This window comes from Rhinopithecus bieti, unplaced genomic scaffold, assembly GCF_001698545.2.
Source record: "Rhinopithecus bieti isolate Rb0 unplaced genomic scaffold, ASM169854v2 scaffold_33937, whole genome shotgun sequence".
Classification (NCBI taxonomy): Eukaryota; Metazoa; Chordata; class Mammalia; order Primates; family Cercopithecidae; genus Rhinopithecus; species Rhinopithecus bieti.
Genome location: NW_016814873.1, coordinates 766,113 through 785,563, shown reverse-complemented (window position 1 = coordinate 785,563; position 19,451 = coordinate 766,113). Strand labels below are relative to the sequence as shown.

The following is a 19,451-nucleotide window of genomic DNA, read 5'->3' as shown; positions in this document are numbered from 1 at the left end:
GGGATTACAGGCTTGAGCCACCGCGCCCGGCCAGAAATGTGGTAGTATTTTTAATTCCACAGCTTGTGGGAAACATTTTCATTGAGAACAGCGTTAGCTATTAACTGTATTCACATTATTTATATTTGATTTTACTATTAATAACTTGGCATTTTAGAGGACTGTTTTCCCACTTTGTGGGTCACTGTACTACTTTGGAACCTAAAAGGTCTCTGGAGAGTTTCTGCTCCAATCCCTTTATTTTACAGCTAAGGAAAGCCAGAGAGGGGAGGTGATTTGCTCAAGGTCACACAGCAATTTAGTGAAAGGGCCATGCCCAGAACTAACGGCACTGAGGGCTAGGGTGTCTACTGTATCACAATGCCTGTCATTTTGTTGGTGGATCACCTTGTCCCTTATTTATTTATTTATTAGTAGTATTACTTTTTTGAGATGGAGTCTTGCTCTGTCACCCTGGCTGGAGTGCAGTGGCACGATCTCCTGGGTTCAAGCAATTTCTGGCTAATTTTTGTATTTTTAGTAGAGACAGAGTTTCACCATGTTGGCCAGGCTGGTCTCAAACTCCTGACCTGAAGTGATCTGTCCCCCTCGGCCTCCCAAAGTGCTGGGATTATAGGAGTGAGCCGCTGCACCTGGCTTGCCTTGCCCCTTATTGAGGGATAAGAGACCCTGCAATCTTCCAGAGATCTCCTATAATATTAGAGCATGGCCTGTCAGTACACTGGGCCCCCAAGGAGGTGAGAATGGAATGAACCCTGCCCTCGTGTCTGAGCCTCTGAAGACTTGGTCTTGGCTGCTGCAGCTGCTAGGGGCGGCGAGGGGCTGGGGAGGAGGGAAGCGAGGGGGAGGGGAGCAGAAAGCACAGTTGGTAGGTGAAGGGATCTCCTGCCAGTTGTCCGACCAGCTGTCCTGGGCTTCAGCGCAGACACTAAGCTACTAAATCACTGGGGGGTGGACCTGGGAGTGGGGGCAATGGGCACATCCATGCAAGAATAAGTCTCAGACTCCTGGAGGCCAGGGGAAGTGCCAAGCAAGGGCACCAATAGTGGGAAGGCAATAGGGGGTCCTAGTGAGGAATTATTCTCTCTTTTGTTTCTCTTGGGCTCTTTAAGTACTTCTCACCCCCAGGTTTAGCTGCACCCTTCTTCTTTCTCTTTGAATCAGAATGTGGATTTGGGCTGGGGTGCAGTGGCTCTCACCTGTAATCCCAGCACTTTGGGAGGTCAAGGTGGGTGGATTGCTTAAGCCCAGGAGTTCAAGACCAGCCTGGGTAACATGATGAAACCCGGTCTCTACTAAAAATAGAAAAATTAGCCGAGCATGTGGCACGTGCCTATAGTCCCAGCTACTTGGGAGGCTGAGGTGGGAGGATCACTTGAACCCGGGAGGTAGAGATTGCAGTAAGCCAAGATCATGCCACTGCACTCCAGGCTGGGCCAGAGAGTGAGACTGTCTCAAAAAAAAAAAAAAAAAAAAAAAAGAATGTGGATTTGGTAGTGGAGGGTTGGAGAGGTAACACCAGGAGGTACCCTCAGATAAAGCCCAGGGCCCATGCATCCTCAAAGGTCTCCAATCCCATTAACTTAATGGGTCTGCCAAAAGGCACAGCTTCCTTTCAATCCAGGTGGACAATTCCCATGACAAGTCTCGAGATAGTCTCAAGACAAGAATCACCAGCCTCCCAGGGCTCTGACAGTCTCACGATTGCGGGCTAGCAGGGGTCCTGGGTCTTTCCAGGTATAGGCTGGAGCAAAGGCTATTGATCATATGCTAACAGGCCCTGCAGGACAGCAGAGTTTTTTTTTTCTTCTTTTTCAGAGACAGGGTCTTTCTCTGTCTCCCAGGCTGGAGTGCAGTAGTGCAGTCATAGCTCACAATAGCCTCAAACTCCTGGCTTCAGGTGATTCTCCTGCCTCAGCTTCCCGAGTAGCTGGAACTACAGGTGTTGACCAGCTAATTTTTTTGTACAGAAGGGGGTCTTGCTATGTTGCCCAGGCTGGTCTCAAACTCCTGGCCTCAAGTGATCCTCCTGCCTTAGCCTCCCAAAGCACTGGGATTGCAGGCATGAGCCACCAAGTATGGTCATAGAGCATTAAGGTGTCACTGGCCCCAGAGCAGAATTTCCAGGCTGCAGAAGTGAGCCTCAGCTACCTGACTTCACCTTACCTCACCCTCTAGATCCTCCCTCCAACCTGTCCCCCAAGCTAGAGAAGTGAGGCTTAATGGTAAGAGCACACCCAACTGGAAGTTACAAGGTCTGTGCTCAAGTGCTGACCTATCACCCCTTTACTGTGTGACATGGGACAAGCCTCTGTGCCTCTGTGGCCTTTGCTGTTCTTGTCTTGATCAGCGGCTACATGAACTGAAGCCTGCATCTCCCTGCGTGTCCACACTGGGGCTGCAACGGTGGGCAATCCAGGAAGTTGTCGAGCACCAGGGCCTCGCTGGGGTGGAAGTAGCGCTTCTGCTTTGTGGACCTGGGATCTCCCCACTTCTGACTCAGCCTTCCTCCATCAGTTTCACATGGGAAGGCACAGACCCTGGCACTATCCTGCAGCCCAATCCATAACTCTGAACTCAACTCTGGATTCTAATTACTTGTGCATGTTGCCTGTCTAGAGAGAGCTATGGTTCCAGATACCTCTAGAGGGTCTAAGGAAGGAGCCAGGCAAGGGACTCCAGGATGCAATGGGGATGGGGGCAGAAGATGTAGACATTCAGACCACCATTCCTCCCTTTAAGACAACTGCTGTCTCCACCCTGTCTCCTGCTGTCTCCTGTAAAGCCACCAGGGTGGGAGGGAGGGGGGCAGCATCTGAGTCATCCACCCAGTTGTCTTGCCTGGGGTGGGGCCCAGCTGCAAGCCTGGACTCCAGATGGGCTTCCCTGGTGCTTACAACCTTCCCATTCTGCCTGCACTTGGGTATCCAAATCCCTTGGGCTACAGACTAGAAAGAGACAGAGAAGGGGCAGGGGGGACCAGGTATGGTAGCTCATGCCTACAAATCCCAGCACTTTGGGAGGCCAAGGCCAAGGCAGGTGGATTGCTTGAGCCCAGGAGTTCAAGACCAGCTTGGGCAACACGGTGAAACCCTATCTCTACAAAATATATAAAAAATTAGTGGCCAGGTACGGTGGCTTACATCTGTAATCCCAGCACTTTGGAAGGCCAAAGCGGAAAGATTAAGAGGTCAGGAGTTCGAGACCAGCCTGGCCAACATGGTGAAACCTTGTCTCTACTAAAAATACAAAAAATTAGCCAGGCATGGTAGCAGGTGCCTGTAGTCCCAGCTACTCAGGAGGCCGAGGCAGGAGAATCGCTTGAACTTGGGAGGTGGAGGTTGCAGTGAGCCAAGATCACACCACTGCACTCCAGCCTGGGCAACAGAGTAAGACTCCATCTCAAAAAATAATAATAATTAGCTGGAGGCCGGGTGCAGTGGCTCACGTCTGTAATTCCAGCACTTTGGGAGGCCGAGGCAGGTGGATCATGAGGTCAAGAGATGGAGACCATCCTGGACGACATGGTGAAACCCCGTCTCTACTAAAAATACCAAAATTAACTGGGCGTGGTGGCATGTGCCCGTAGGCCCAGCTAATTGGGAGGCTGACGCAGGAGAATCGCTTGAACCCGGGAGGTGGAGGTTGCAATGAGCCAAGATCGCACTACTGCACTCAAGCCTGGTGACAGAACGAGATTCTGTCTCAGAAAAAAAAAAAAAATCAGCTGGGCATGGTGGCACACACCTGTAATCCCAGCTACTCAGGAAGCTGAGGTGGGAGAATCACCAGAGTCTGGGAGGCTGACGTTGCATGAGCTGTGATCACGCCACTGCACTCCAGCCTGGGCAACATAACGAGACCCTGTCTCAAAAAAAGGAGAGAGAGAGTACTGGGAAAAGGAGTTTCTTCTTGGAGCCTATAATCCAGCCAAACAGAAAGGTCCCCCAAACTCCTGAGTGTGGTTGAGGTACCCAGGCTGAGTCAAAAATTGCTACAGGATCTTACAAACAATTCTCCATCCCAACTCCAAATCTGGCCCTGAACTCTGAGCTCTAATTAAACATTAAACCAGACAACACCTTTTCTCTAGGCTTTGGTGGGAGGGGTTGGGAAAATGCCTTTTTTCCTCTCCCAAATTCTTTACCCACTTCTCTACCTCACCCTGAGCACAGCAGACCCAACAGGGAGTGACCAATCCTGGCTCCTCCTACTGTGGGCATAGAAGAGGACAGACACTCCAGTCTGAGTCCCCTTTGTCTTCACCCCACTTTCTATCAGCTTGGGATCCAGGTGTGCCAATCCACCTCTCTTTTCCGGAAGCCCAGCCTTCCCAGCCAGGATCAGTGGGGGAGAACAGAGGCAGGTGGCTAAATATAACAAGTACACACAACACCCCCGCCCTGCCCCATGTGCGCACATACCCGCCTGGTGTCCCAGGTCTGGACAGCTGCACTAGGAGGCAGAGGAGACAAGCTGGCGTGGTTGGATGAGCAAGAGACTATCGAATCCATTCAACCTGTTTCCTGATCAAAGTTTTGACCAGAAAACTGCTAAAACTGCTAAAAATGTCCTTCATAGGGATTTGGTAGTTGAGTGGAATGGTTAAGAATACATCGAATTCTCTGGGTCTCCCCTTCCTTGCTTCCTATCTGTCTTGCTAACTAAATTGTTCATATCACTAGTAGAAAAACGACAGGCCTGGCGTCAAGCCCGGTGACGCATGCCTGTAATCCCAGTGCTTTGGGAGGCCGAGGCAGGAGGATTGCTTGAGGCCAAAACTTCGGAACCAGCAGAGCAACATAGCAAGTTTCCATCTTTACAAACAAAAAGGAAAAAAAAAAAAAATTAGCCAAGCGTGGTGGTGCCTGCCCTTAGTCTCAGCTATTCGGGAAGCTGAGATGGGAGGATCACTTGAGCCCAGGAGGAGTTCCAGGCTGCAACAAGTTATGATTGCACCATTGTGCTCTAGCCTGAGCAACAGGGCAAGGCCCTGTCTCTGAAAAATACAATAAAAATAAAGAAAAGGACAGGTGTGGTCTCTTTCAGCAGAAATAAAGTTTGAGGTTGGGCACAGTGGCTCACGCCCTGTAATCCCAGCACTTTGGGAGGCCAAGACAGGAGGATTGCTTGAACCCAGGAGTTCAAGAGCAGCGTGGGCAACATGGCAAAACCCCATCTCTATAAAATAATACAAAAACATTAGTTGTGAGTGGTGGTGCTTGCCTGTGCTCCCAGCTACTCAGGAGGCTGAGGCGGGAGGATGGCTTGAGCCAGGGAGGTGGAGGCTGCAGTGAGCCATGACCTTGCCACTGCACTCCAGCCTGGGTAACAGAGTGAAACCTTATCTCAAGAAAAAAAGAAGCCAGGCGCAGTGGCTCACACCTTTAACCCCAACACTTTGGGAGGCTGAGGTGGGCAGATGACTTGAGGTTAGTTCGAGACCACCCTGGCCAACCTGGTGAAACCCCATCTCTACTAAAAATACAAAATTTAGCTAGGTGTGGTGGCAGGCACCTGTTGTCCCAGCTACTTGGGAGGCTGAGGCAGAAGCATGGCTTGAACCCAGGAGGCAGAGGTTGCAGTGAGCTGAGATCACACTACTGTACTCCAGCCTGGGCAACAAAGCGAGACTCCATCTCAAAAAAACAAAATAAAGGTTGATAGCCGGGCATGGTGGCTCACACCTGTAATGCCAGCACTCTGGGAGGCTGAGGCAGGTGGATCATTTGAAGGCAGGAGTTTGAGACCAGTCTAGTCAACATGGTGAAACCCTGTCTCTACTAAAAATACAAAAAAAAAAAAAGAAAAAAATTAGCCGGGTGTGGTGGCTCACGCCTGTAATCCCAGCTACTCGGGAGGCTGAGGCAGGAGAATCTCTTGAGCCTGGGAGGTGGTGGTTGCAGTGAGCCAAGATCGCACCACTTCACTCCAGTCTGGGTAACAGAGTGAGACCCTGTCTCAAAAAAAAAAAAAGAAAGAAAGAAAAAAAGGTTGAGCCTGTCTTCCTACACACAACTTCCATTGACTCTTCAGAAAGAAGGGCAATGGGCCCAGCCTGGTGGCTCACGCCTATAATCCTAGGACTTTGGGAGGCCAAGGCAGGTGGATCACCTGAGATTGGGAGTTCAAGACTAGCATGACCAACATGGAGAAACCCCATCTCCACTAAAAATACAAAATTAGCCCAGCATGGTGGCACATGCCTGTAATCTCAGCTACTTGGGAGGCTGAGGCAGGAGAATCGCTTGAACCTGGCAGGCGGAGGTTGCGGTGAGCCGAGACTGCGCCATTGCACTCCAGCCTGGGCAACAAAAGCGAAACTCCATCTCAAAAAAAAAAAAATAAGGGTGATGGATCTGCCACACCCACCACACCTAGCAAAGGGTTCTGGGAAGAGCAGAAGTTTGGAGTAGTTGATAAAAGGGAGAGAAGAAGTCAAAGCCAACAGCCCTTTAGGGCTCTCCAAGCCCTGTTAGTGCTCTTAGCCTGGATCTGCATAGAGAAAGGGAAGGCAGGAAGAAGGGAACCAAATTTTGGGGGGGCTGGAAGAGGAAGGCCTATACTTCCAAGCTCCCAAGGCTTTTTTAGGAAAGAAGAAGGCGGAGTTGAGCAGGGTGGGGTAGGGTGGGGCAGGGGTGGGTAAAGTGGGAGTGGCCTGAAGCTTCCAACGGCTGGATTTCAAAAATGTCACTGTATTCCAGCACTTTAATAAGACAAAGATCAAAACGTCAGCAGCTAAGAGGATGGGCCCGAGCAAAGACTGCCTGGCCTCGCTGGGAAAATGAAAGTGGCTCACCCCAAGGAGGGAAGGACAGTGCCCCCAACCCTCGAAGACACTAGGCAGTGGGCCAAGGGAGGAGTGCGGCCAGACCTGGGCATAACACAACTTCCTGAGCTGGGAGCCTCTGCCCTCTGTCTCCCTCCCTCCCTTGCATTCCTGGGCCAAGCAGGCCAAGGGCTGTGGGAGCTGCGGGGGAGCCAATGTCCCGATCTCCCGTCTCCCAGAGCTCTTTTGGTGGGCCCGTCAGAGCCCAAGGAAGGTCCCAGACACGCAGAGTGGCAGAGTGAGGGAGAGCTTCCCAACCCTTAGAAGCTAGGACAAGGTCATGCCGAGGGGGCCACCGCCAAGCCCTTGGGAGGGAAAAGGGGGATTGCCCTGCCTTCCTGACCTCTCTCCAACACGCTGGACAGATGCCAGCTTGGGAGTGATGTCTTAGTGGGCATCATGTGTTCAGAGCCAGCTTGGGCAAAGCTGGCACAGTGCCAAGCCCTCCAACAAAGTTCTAACAGGACCCTTTCTGTTACTCATATGTGTCCTGGGTGCCCAGAGTTCTTCGAGCTGGCAGGGCTAGTTCTGTTTTGCTTAAGCCCCTCCCTCAGGCTCCAAATAGCTGGCAAATTCCAATCTGACCGAATTCGGGCCGGCCCCAGCCCTAACTTGTCCCTGATACCCCCACCATTCCTTATATCCCCCCTACCCTCTCCCAGAGACCACCTCTTCCCTCTCTGTCCTGTCTTGACAATTCCCCTTGACACTGCCAGTCACTCGCTGGGGGCAGTTCCGGGAAGGGAGGAGACTATGGCAAAGTTATCGGCCTTCAGGCCCTCTCAATCCCTTCCTGCAGTCGGCCAGGGGCGCCGGCCAGCCGCCCTCTCCACTCCCCGCCAGGCACGCAGCCACCTGGGCGAACTCACCGCGCTTTCAGCTCCTTAAACTCCTCACGCACTTTGCTCAGCTCCAGCTGCAGGCGGGCACGCTCCTTGGCCACTGAGTCGAGGGTCTTGCGGGCATCCCCGAGCTCGGCCTCATAGGCGGCCTTGATGCCGGACACCTCGCGGCTGACCACCTCTTCAGACTCGGTGATGCGAAGGCGCAGCCCTGCGTTCTCCGTTTCCAGCGAGCGAACACGGTCGATGTAGACCGCCAAGCGATCATTGAGCTCCTGCAGGTCCTCCTTCTCCTGCAGCCGGGTGATGCGGGTGGGCGACAGCGGAGTGGAACTGGCCTGCGCCCCGCTGCGGGTGGCGCGCCGCTGGGACGGGGTCTCCATGGCCGGCAGGGTGGCAGCGCTGCCCGCGGGGCAGGGGTCCCGGAAAGGGCGCGGGGCTCGGGCAGAAGGACGGAGACTGCTCGGAGTCGGAGTGCGCCGGCCGGCTGGCTCTCGGCTTGCTACTGGCAGGCGTGGGGATCTGGGCCGGGCGCTGTCGGACCTCGGGATCTGGGTTGGCTGGTGTAGGTGCTGCGCTCCCGCGAACACTGAGTCACCGACGCCGGGGCAAAGGCTCTAATAGGTCCTCGTCTGAAGGGAGGAGTGGCCACTGCTCTTAAAGGGGCAGTCCCAGATCCATGGGGGTGGGGGCAGGAGTGGTGAGGAGGGGGAAAGACCGTTGGGGTGTGGCGGAGTCGAGCCCCACCCTCTCCAGCGCACCCCTAACTGCGTGAGGCTTAAGCTTCCCCTCTCTTGGCTCCTGCCTGCTCAGTACTGCCGGCTCCAAGCTTGCCCCCATTGCCTCAGACCTTCTGGGCTAGAGGGCAGAGCCAAGGAGGGAGAGTGGGTGGGCAAAAGGGTGGCAGAGAAAGAGAGGGAAGTGGGTGCAAAGCAAGGGAGAGTGTCAGGCAGGCAGGGCTGGGAGCCAGGAAAGTGGGGGGAGGGCTGAGGCTGGTGCCCATCAGTGTGACTCACCCTTCTTCCACCACTGGCTCCCCCTGTCCTCCCAGTAGTAATAGTGAGTCACCCCAACCCCCCTCCACACGTGGGCAGCCCATTCAGAGCTGCATCTCAGTGTGCCAGGAGTGGGGTGGAGAAGGAATGCCCGGGTTCCCTGGGGGGAACAAAATTCTGGAACCTGACTTCCTTTATGCCCCCAATTTGAGGCCAGGGATCAAGGAGTTTGGGGGTCCCTTTTTTGCTTTCTTTTGCCCCAATATATCTCCCTTCAAAACCAAGCATTCGGTTTTAGACCCAAGCAACAAGCCACAGTCCCCTAAAGAAGGCCAAGAATAGGAGCCAGGCACTTCCCCCTTCCATCTCCTGTCCCCTTCCTTTGGACCCAAGCACTGCCTGGGTTCCTTCCCCCTTCAGTCCCTTTCTACTGCTTACCCCACCCAGTCAACTTAATTTTTTTCCCCAGAACTGTACTTATTTTAATGGATAATTTAAAACAGATACCAGAGCTGTGTGTGCATTTATTACGTTGCCAGGACACTAGGTCCCAGATTTCTGTGGTTCCCAGAGAGGCCTGAAAGGGGGAGCAGGGCTGGGGGCTGGACAGCCAATGTTGGGTCTCTATCCTGGTTTCAGCCAGAAAGAAGGTAGTAGGGGGCAAGAAGGTAGTGGGGGGCAGGAACAGCAAAGACCCCACAGCCTTGCTGGCTGCAAAGGCCAGCACCACATTCATCTCTACTTTCCTCTCTGGCCAGGTCCATTTTGCAGCTGGCTCTCGGGAGGGGCCAGGCTCTCTCACAAAATGAGATCACCCAGGTCCCCAGGGTTCCCTAGCTCAGGTTCTGGAGCCTCCATCCTCAGGCCTCACCAAGGACCCTTTTGATAAGTCTTCCACTCCCCTCCCCTCATCCTGGCCCCTATTCTGGTCCCACCAGCCACCTCATCCTCTATTTTTTTTTTTTTTTTTGAGATGAAGTCTTGCTCTCTCACCCAAGCTGGAATGCAGTGGCATGATCTCAGCTCATTGCAACCTCCACCTCCAGGGTTCAAGAGACTCTCCTGCCTCAGTCTCCTGAGTAGCTGGGATTATAGGCACCCACCACCTTGTCCAGCTAATTTTTTATTTTATTTTATTTTATTTTAATAGAGATGGGGTTTCACCATGTTGGTCAAACAGGTCTCGAACTCCCGACCTGAGGTAATCTGTCTGCCTCAGCTTCCCAAAGTTCTGGGATTACAGGTGTCAGCCACCACGCCCGGCCCACCTCATCCTCTCTAAGAGGTGGCAGCACTGAGGTCTGGGCCCCATCTGCCTGCATGCTCTGCCCAACTGCCTCCCACAGGTTATCCTCCAATGAGCAACCAGGAAAATCAAATTACGTTGCTACCTTGTACAGCTCCAGGATATCAGGGCTTCTCTCAAACACAAGGAAAGCAGGGCTGGACAGACCCTCAGTTCTGGGTTCTGAAGCCTGGCCTTGGGGTGGATGAGGGACTGGAGTGGGATTAAGGCAGGAACTTTGGTTATTAGGGGAGGGGAACAAGGAAAGTTCTCATCTCAGTGAGGGTGCCTGGGCAGCATGGTGAGCATTAGGGATGCACCCAGGTGAGGGGGCCCAGAATATGGCTTCTCTCCCTCAGGGCGTGGCACCCACCCTCAGCTTCCCAGACGATAAAAAGTCTTGTTCTTCTCCAAACCAGAAGCAGAGGCAGGAGGGGTAAGAAAGTGAAACATGAGGGCCGGGCGCGGTGGCTCAAGCCTGTAATCCCAGGACTTTGGGAGGCCAAGACGGGCGGATCACGAGGTCAGGAGATCGAGACCATCCTGGCTAACATGGTGAAACCCCGTCTCTACTAAAAAATACAAAAAACTAGCCGGGCGACGTGGCGGGCGCCTGTAGTCCCAGCTGCTTGGGAGGCTGAGGCAGGAGAATGGCGTAAACCCGGGAGGCGGAGCTTGCAGTGAGCTGAGATCCGGCCACTGCACTCCAGCCTGGGCGGCAGAGCGAGACTCCGTCTCAAAAAAAAAAAAGAAAGTGAAACATGAGGGAAGGGCTCATGCTGTTCCCACTGCCTCAGCCCCTCCCTGGCACTCAGTGCCCCCTTTTCCCCTACAAAGCTGCTTGGCCTGGCTTCCCTTCCAGGCTGGGAAAGCAAAACCACACTTAACCCTTCCTATCCTAGACCTCCCCCCTCTTTTTTTGAGAATCTTGCTCTGTCACCCAGGCTGGAGTGCGGTGGCAGAATCATAGCTCACTGCAACCTTGAATTCCTGGGCTCAAGTGATTATTTTATCTCAGCCTCCTGAGTAGCTGAGACTATAGGCTACCATGATAGAGACGGAGTCTTGCTATGTTGCCCAATTTGGTCTGTAACTCCTGGCCTCAAGTGATCCTCACCTCAGCCTTCCAAAGCACTGGGATTATAGGTGTGAGCCACTGTGTCTGGCCAGATCTCCCCATCTTGTGGAAAAGGTGCAGGAGAAAGAAGGAGGGCTTGCACCCCAAATTTCACTGCAAGCTCTTTCTAAAGGTTCCCTGCCACCACTATCAAAATGGCCTTAATCCTAAATCTGAACTTCAAAGTGAACGCTTATCCTGAATATTCAATCCTAACTCTGGACCCCAGATGTCATAAGTCTGCTCTCCCTTTGCCAGGGCAAAAATCACCAACCCAGAAGCAGCAGCCAGGTCCAGAGGAGCTGAGTCTGCTGGAGGTGAGAGGTGATGGGAGTGGTGACTAGAGGGTGACCAGGTTCTAATCCTACCTCTTAATTGCTGGGTGATGCTAGATCCGCTACTGAATTCTCTGGACCTCAGTTTTCTTACCTGTAGTATGGGCACAGTGGCTATCAAAGACAGGGACTGAGCTCCTGGGTGTGCAAGAGTTCTGCACATTATGCCACAGGGTAATGGCAGTACTATGCTTGCTCTCAAGGGAGCCTCCCACTAGTGGGGAAGACAGAGGGAGAAGCAAAACCAACAAGTACAAATGATTAAAGTGCAGTGGAGGACTCTGAATTGGATTAATTCCAAAGGGATCCCAGAAGTCTGGGAGCTGGAGCATTCATGAGTGAAATCAGAATACAGTGGTTGGGTCCAAGGGACAGTTTGAGCTTTTTTTTTTTTTTTTTTTGAGACAGAGTTTTGCTCTTGTCACCCAGGCTGGAGTGCAACAGTACAATCTCAGCTCACTGCAACCTCTTTCTCCCAGGTTCAAGCGTTTCTCCTGCCTCAGCCTCCCGAGTAGCTAAAATTACAGGCGTGTGCCACCACACCCGGCTAATTTTTGTATTTTTAGTAGAGACGAGGTTTCACCATGTTGGCCAGGCTGGTCTCAAACTCCTGTCGTCAAGTGATCCCCCGCCTTGCCTTAGCCTCCCAAAGTGTGAGATTACAGGCGCGAGCCACTGCACTAGGCCTGGGCACTTTATCTTGAAGACCAATGACCTAGGTGGGGGTTGGGGGGGATCCTCTGTGTTCTTATAGCATCCTGGTCTTCCCTCTGTGACACAGCAGGCACTCAGTGTTTCGTTTTTTTTTGTTTTTTTTTTTTTTTTTTTTGAGATGGAGTCTCACTCTGTTGCCCAGACTGGAGTGCAGTGGTACAATCTCAGCTTACTGCAACCTCCGCCTTCCAGGTTCAAGCGATTTTCCTGCCTCAGCCTCCCAGGTTGCTGGGATTACGGGCGCCCACCATCACACCCAGCTAATTTTTGTATTTTTAGTAGAGACGGGGTTTTGCCATGTTGGCCAGGCTGGTCTCGAACTCCTGACCTCAGATGATCTGCCTGCCTTGGCCTCTCAAAGTGCTGGGATTATAGGCATGAGCCACCGCACCCAACCTCTTTATTTTTTTAAGAGATGGGGTCTCACTATGTTGCCCAGGTTGGTCTTGAACTCCTGGGGTCAAGTGATCCTCACCTCAGCCTCCCAAAGTGCTGGGATCACAGATGCCAGTCACCATGCCCAGCCCTCTCAGGGTTTCTTGGATAAACAAATGCATCTGGCCCTGCCAGTTTTCAAGCAGTGACTCTGGACAAGTTTTTGCATTTGTTTCTGCTTTAGTTTCATCATCTGCAAAATGGGGATGTGCAATAACTAAATAAGGTAACATATATTTGAAGGAGGGCTTCTTGGAGAAGGTAGATTTAGGGGCTTTACAGAGTTGCCTTATACATAGAGAATTCACTCATTCAACAAATATTTACTGAACATCTACTATATACCAGGAACTATTCTAGACACCAGGGATACAGTGAATAAAACAGACAAAAATCCCTACCCTTGTGGAGCTGACATTACAGTGGAGGGAGACAGTCAATAAACCAAAGAAAAAGTTATATTTTGTTAGAACATGGTAGGAGCTATGGAAATAAAAATGTAAAGCAGAGGCTGAGCATGGTGGCTTACGCCCATAATCCCAATGCTTTGGGAGTCTGAGACAGGCAGACTGCAGATTGTTTGAGCCCAGGAGTTCAAGACCAGCCTGGCCAATATAGCGAAACCCCATCTCTAAAAAAAAAAAAAAAAAAAAAAATAGCTGGAGGTGGTGGCACGTGCCTGTAGTCCCAGCTACCCAGGAGGCTAAGATGGGAGGATCACCTGAGCTTGGGAGGTCGAGGCTGCAGTGAGCTGTGATTGTACTACTACACTTCAGCCTGAGCGACAGAGTGAGACCCTATCTCAAAAAAAAGTTACATATGTATGTATATATATAGATATACACACACACACATATATATACACATGCACACATTTAGCAGAATAGTGCTCACACAGTGAATAACTTACATTTTAACAATCTTTATAGTTGTTGCATGTTTTCATACATTCTCAACTAGGTCCATAGAACAACCTGGAAATTATTTCCCTGCTTTGCAGGTGAGGCTGACTTTCCTAAAACTAGGCCTTAACAGGCCCAGTGCAGAACTGGGGACCAGGTAGTCTAGTCTGGTCCAAATCCTGGACATGCTTCTCTGTCTTCTGCCACTTTGGCTGGAGGAAGTCTGTGCAGAGGTGCTGAAGTGGGAAAGAGCTGAGTGTGCTCTGACCTGCCGAGAGGCATGGGGAGCCACTAGAGGTAACGCTGGAAAAGTGGGAAGAGAGACGAGAAGGGAGAAGTGGGAGGTGGAGGCAGGGACCTGGTGCCTGAGGGAGAGGCTTCTAGCTTCCTGATAGGCCTTGAGGTCAAGGAGAGAAGGAAAGCATCAAGACTAGTGAAGAAAGGGTCAGAAGTACTGGCCTTGGCAAGAAATAAGCCAAACTAGGGTCGGGTGGGCTCAGCTGAGTGATGAAGCCAGGAGGGATTCCAGAAACATGCTAATAATGATTAGTATAAGGAATATTTATGGACTACCTTTATTATTAGGCACTAGGTACTTGCATTATTTTTTTGGACCTATACAATAGCTCTATAAGGTAGATACTATTAATAGCCCTATTTTACAGATGAGGAAACTGAAGCCCAGAAACATTAAATTATTCATTTAAGGTCAGGTTTCTCAACCTTGGCACTACTGAATTTGGGGCCAGATAATTCTTTGTTGTCAGGAAAGGTTCTTTGTACTCTGAGATGGTTTGTAACATCCCTAGCCTCTCCCGACTTTTGGCCAGTAGCACCTCCCCTCCAGTTATGACAATCAAAATATCTTCAGGCATTGCCTAACATCCCCTGGGGATAAAATTACCCCTATTGAGAATCACTTGTCTAAAGGCATATGGTTAGTAACAGAACTGGATTTTTTTTTTTTTTTTTTTTTTTTTTTGAGACGGAGTTTTGCTTGTTGCCCAGGCTGGAGTGCAATGGCATGATCTCAGCTCACTGCAACCTCCACCTCCTGAATTCAAGCGATTCTCCTGCCTCAGCCTCCTGAGTAGCTGGGACTACAACCATGTGCCACTACGCCCAGCTAATTTTTTTGTATCTTTAGTAGAGATGGGGTTTCACCATGTAACTCCTGACCTCAGGTGATTTGCCCGCCTCAGTCTCCCAAAGTGCTGGGATTACAGGAATGAGCCTACGCCTGGCCAGAACTGAAAATTTAATATGAGTTTGCCTGAATCGGAAAGCCAAGATCTTACCATGAGGTGGCTAGAATCCTGGACAGGTAGGAGTCAGAGAGAGGCGACTCTTTGGAGGAGGGTCTGAGGAGGTGGAGGTGACTTGGAGATCCTAGGACATGGTTTGGGAAGCTCTTTACAGTGAGTTCTTGAGAGAGGGTCTTATTCATCCTTTGACTACAGAGTATTAAACAACGATAGAAGTGCTAAGTCACTTGTGTGCAGGTGATAGTTATAACGTTGACAGTGGAAGAGTGTGCCCATTCTTAAGTGGCTGCCATGTGCCAGGAACCAGGCTAGGGGCTATGTGGAGGTGATCCCATTTAATCTCAGTCTTATGAGGTAGGTATTATTATCTGCATTTTATGTGTCAAGAACCCAAACTCCAGCTGGGAGCAGTGGCTCACACCTGTAATCTCAGCATTTTGGGAGGCTAAGGTGGGTGGATCACTTGAGGTCAGGAGTTCAAGGCCCACCTGGCCAACATGGTAAAACTCCGTTTCTACCAAAAATCAAAAAAAAAAAAAAAAAAAAAAATCAGCTGGGCGTGGTGGCATGCACCTGTAATCCCAGCTACTCAGGGAGCTGAGGCAGGAGATCAAGCCACTGCACTCCAGCCTGGATGACAGTGAGACTCCGTCTCAAAAAAAAAAAAAAAAAAAACAAACTCCACAAGGTTGAGTAATTGACCTGAGGTAGCACAGCTGAGTAGATTTCTTCTCACCCAGGCTCAGCAAGGGGGAATGAGGCAGGCTCATAGGTGATGGTGGGTGAGAAGCAGGCCCTTAGATGGAGCAAGTGAATGACAGCTATTTGTAAAGTCAGAGATCCCCCTCGCTCAAATGAAATCTCACCCAAAAAGCACAATCTACTAAATGACAGGCAGAGCTTCTCTACTTAAGGAGCTTGAGGCCCCTGCCTCGTTGATCCCCTCAGCCCTGCTTCCAGGAGGCCCCTGGGCTCTGAGGAATAAGCCCCTTTCTTTATAAGTGGACTTCTGAGGCCAGAGGAGGAAAGATTTACCCAAAGTCACACAGCCAGGCAGGGCCAAAACCTCCAAGACAGCACTCCAGCTCAGTGCCACGCTGCCACGGGAGACAGGGCAGCCACACTGGACAGATGACAAGTACCCGGTCCACTTAGGGACTGGCATGGGTTCCTGCAATGTTGGGAAGTGGCTGCTGGGCTCGCTGAGCCAGCTGGGCTTGAGGGGCAACTGGATAATAAGTAGTAACCGAGCCCTCCCACCTGCCTAGGTCCCCCAGGTGACAAGCCTTTCACAATCAAGGTTACTACCTTAGCCTTCTCAAATTTCTTTGAAGTGCACAGGCAAGCGCCATTATCTGCATATTACAGCTGAGGAGACAGAGGCTTGGGCAGGCTAACTGACTGTCTCCAGACCACACAGCTGTTAAGTGACAGAAACAGGCCCAAACCCCAGGTTTCTGCCTCCAGGTTAAATATACTCCCTCCCTCTTCCACCCAGATCCCCACCCAGATCCCAAGGAACCCAATTCAACTGCGGAATCCTACAGTCTCCCCAGGAGTTCCATTCCCGGCATTCCAAACCACCTCCCCCACCCAACCAGGCCCAAATCGCCACCCCACTTGTGAGTCTCAGGCTCCCTGAACTGTCACAATAGACACCAGACTATTGCCAGTCAAATAGAAATCGGGCAGCAGGCAGAAGGAAATTCAGCAGAAATTCAGCAGTGACATCTCCTTCCTTTCTCTTGTCCATCCCCCAGCTTTGGCCCCTCACCATCTGGGGGAAGGTGTTAATGGGCGGACGGGGCGGGGCCCCAGAGGCGTGGGTGGGGCCATGTGGACCGGCGGCGTCCCAGGCAAATCAGTAGGGGCGGGTAGTCGGACTGGACTCAGGCGGAGCTATTCTCCCCACTCCACACCCCGCAGCCTGGCAGCGAGGGCTTGACGGCTGGTGCTGACGCAGGCGGCTGCGTGTGGGCGGCCGCGTGTGAGTCTGTGTGTCTCTGTGTGTGCGCGGTTGCTGGGGCCTCCCCGGCCTCCTAAATGGGGGTTTCCTTTCCCTGTTGCCAAGGAAACAAACAGAAGCGCCACAACTCCAGGACTGGAGCTGGAGGAGAGGGCCCCCTCGCCCCACGGCTCGCGCCACTACACATTTCCAGGAAGTGAGGCAGAAAAGGATTCCCTTTCTCCCTTACCCCCATCCCAGTGTTAGATAAATGTTTGTGGAGTCTGAAGCTAGGGTGGACAATTGCCCTGGGTTTGCCGGGGACCTAGGATAAGGGAATTTTTTTTTTTTTTTTTTTTTTTGAGCGGAGTCCTTGCTCTGTCTCCCAGGCCTGGAGTGCACGTGGCGCGGATCCTCGCCTAGTTTCAACCCGCCCTGGATTCACGCCATTCTCCTTGCCTCACCTCCTCAGGTAGCTGGGACTACAGGCGAACCGCCACGCGTACGCCTGGGTATGTTTTTTTTTTTTGTATTTTCTTGTACTTTTTTTTTTTAGTAGGACAGGGTTTCACTGTGTTAGCCAGGATGGTCTCAATCTGCTGACCTCGTGATCCGCCCTCCTCGGCCTCCCAAAGTGCTGGGATTACAGGCATGAGCCACCGCGCCCGGCCAGATAAGGGACTTTTAATGCTAAAATAGGGACAGTTGTTCATTCAACCTGAAGTGCATACAATTTTGTGGGGAGGTCCTCTTTAAGAAATACAAAATGATCTTTTTGCAAATGTTATGGACATGGGATGGTGTGGAAAGTTTGGCAGGGCTCCTCTTGAGGTCTTCAAAGGGCCCATGCAACTGAGAGGCCCTGAAGCTTCACTTTCCTTTGCTCCATGGTGAATCCACCCCAGTCCACAGCCCGAGCAGCCCCCACACTCCTCAAGGTCCCCTTTGAAGGCACTCCTCTGGCCTCAGGCCAGGGGGTCAACTGGGAAAGTGAACTCCCAGCCAGGAGGGTGGTGGTGAATCTGCAGATTTCCTGGCGACTGGGTGAAGCAAGGGGCACTCTCAGGAGAAGTGGGGAAGGGGGCTGCCAAGTAGGGTAAGGGGATGGCCAGGGTCTCCACCCTGTGGGATGGGGAATGGACTGCGCTTGGGCCAGCGTTTCATCATTCATTGCCTAGAAGTAGAACTTCAGAGCTGGGAGGAGTCTTAAGGCATCATGCAGCCCAACCACCTCCCTTCTAGACCCACATTAGTCCAACTCCCCAGATTCCCCTGTCCGCTATCCCTAAGCCAGCCCACAGGCCCGCCCCAGAGGAGCACCCCATTGGCCCTCTTTGCCGGGTGAGCTCAAACCTTGCACAGAGCACACCAAGAGCCCACCTCACTTTGGCCTTGACCTCTGAAGGGGCTCTCCATCAGTGACAGGTAATGAGAAAACCACTGGGGGAGGAGGGTGACAGGGGTCTGGCTGGGAAGGATAGGAAGACAGGACAGGAAGACAGGCTAAAGCTGGCATGCTCTCAGGTCCTGGCCTGCTCAGGCTACCCAGGGAGGAGCTAAGGGGGCATCTGTTTCCTCTTGGCCACGGTCCCCTCAGTCCTACACCAGAGGAGGTGAAAATGGTGCTGGCTTCCTGATGCAGAGCTTCCTGGCCTGGGAGTGCATTATGGGGTCCAGCAAAACATTCCCATACGCCTTCTCTTCTCTCCCCTTGGAGCTTGGTGGAGCTAAGGTTTAGAGGTGGAGGGTGTGTTTCCTGTTGGAGGAAAGGAAAGAGATGTTGGGGCTCACTGAGCACCAACTACGTACTAGGAGCTGTAGCCAGGCTGGGCTCCCAGTGAGATGTAGTGGGGAAGAAGCAGAGGACCTGTGTGGCTTAGGGGGTGGGACCTCACTCAGGTCCCTTGGTGAATGGATCCAGGAGTGGAGGATGGACCAGAGAGACCTGGGCACAGAGGGTGAGTGGGGATGAAAGAGAGTAAAAGGGGGAAAGGGAGGAGGTTAGGGAGGAAGTCAACCATGAGGGAGGGGGTGAGGCCCACATTTAGAATCCAGGCCAGGGGGCTCTGGAAACAGAGGGGAGGCTCAGAAATTGAGGAGCGGGCAACTACCTTGGCTGACGCCAGTGCTCCAGCCCCAGATCCTGTTGGGGCAAATATTTACCAGATGACAACAGTTGCTAAGCAAGGAGGAAGGAGGAGGGAGGCCAGTAGCTGCAGGCCCTTCCAGGCTCCTCCCCAACAAAAGCCAGCCTACACAGGCGTGAGCCACCTGCTCCCCACCCCAGCTGGGAGGCTGAGCTATACCCCTCCATACACGCACATCTTGGGATCATCCTGCCCCCTGCCCCCCAACATGCCCAAGCTGGCAATATGCCAGAGGGCTGGGCTAGGGGAAATTAATCCCTGGGCTGCCAAGCCTTCCCTCTACTCTGGGACATCTCTTGGGGCTCAGACCTTGCAAAATGCCCCCTTCCCAAACCCTCTTTCAGTGGGGACTGGGAATGGGGGAGCCAAGGAGTCTGGAGATGGTGAGGGAGGGTGCGCTGAAGAATGGAGCCAGGATGTCCCAGGAACTGAGGCCGGGTTCGGGGAAGGAAAGCAGTGACTCCACTAGAGGCTTCGAAGGGGCAGGGAAACAGGACTGGTGGAGCCAGAGAAGGGGGTCCAGAGGACCACTCCCTACTCCAGTCCTTGCGCAGTGGAGGGCCTTGAGGGATAAAGAAGGGGGAGGGTGGGGTATGTTCAAATGAAGCCAGATGTGGCCCTGTGATGTGGGCTGTTGCTG

General features: G+C 52.3%; 2 protein-coding genes across 2 annotated transcripts in view; one reads left to right on the top strand and one right to left on the bottom strand.

Annotated features, from left to right (window-relative positions):
* Nucleotides 1-8,301, bottom strand: part of LMNA (lamin A/C) — a 30,292-nt gene extending 21,991 nt beyond the window's left edge. The window contains exon 1 of the mRNA XM_017852426.1: nucleotides 7,699-8,301. Coding sequence (XP_017707915.1) covers nucleotides 7,699-8,054 — 356 coding nt within the window. The 5' untranslated portion in view covers nucleotides 8,055-8,301. The remainder of the gene's footprint in view (nucleotides 1-7,698) is intronic.
* The window catches only part of MEX3A (mex-3 RNA binding family member A), a 44,378-nt gene continuing 32,979 nt past the window's right edge, over nucleotides 8,053-19,451 (top strand). Inside the window, exons 1-7 of the mRNA XM_017852421.1 lie at nucleotides 8,053-8,226; nucleotides 10,311-10,387; nucleotides 11,327-11,392; nucleotides 16,218-16,341; nucleotides 16,646-16,706; nucleotides 17,634-17,755; nucleotides 17,907-18,005. Coding sequence (XP_017707910.1) covers nucleotides 8,053-8,226; nucleotides 10,311-10,387; nucleotides 11,327-11,392; nucleotides 16,218-16,341; nucleotides 16,646-16,706; nucleotides 17,634-17,755; nucleotides 17,907-18,005 — 723 coding nt within the window. The remainder of the gene's footprint in view (nucleotides 8,227-10,310; nucleotides 10,388-11,326; nucleotides 11,393-16,217; nucleotides 16,342-16,645; nucleotides 16,707-17,633; nucleotides 17,756-17,906; nucleotides 18,006-19,451) is intronic.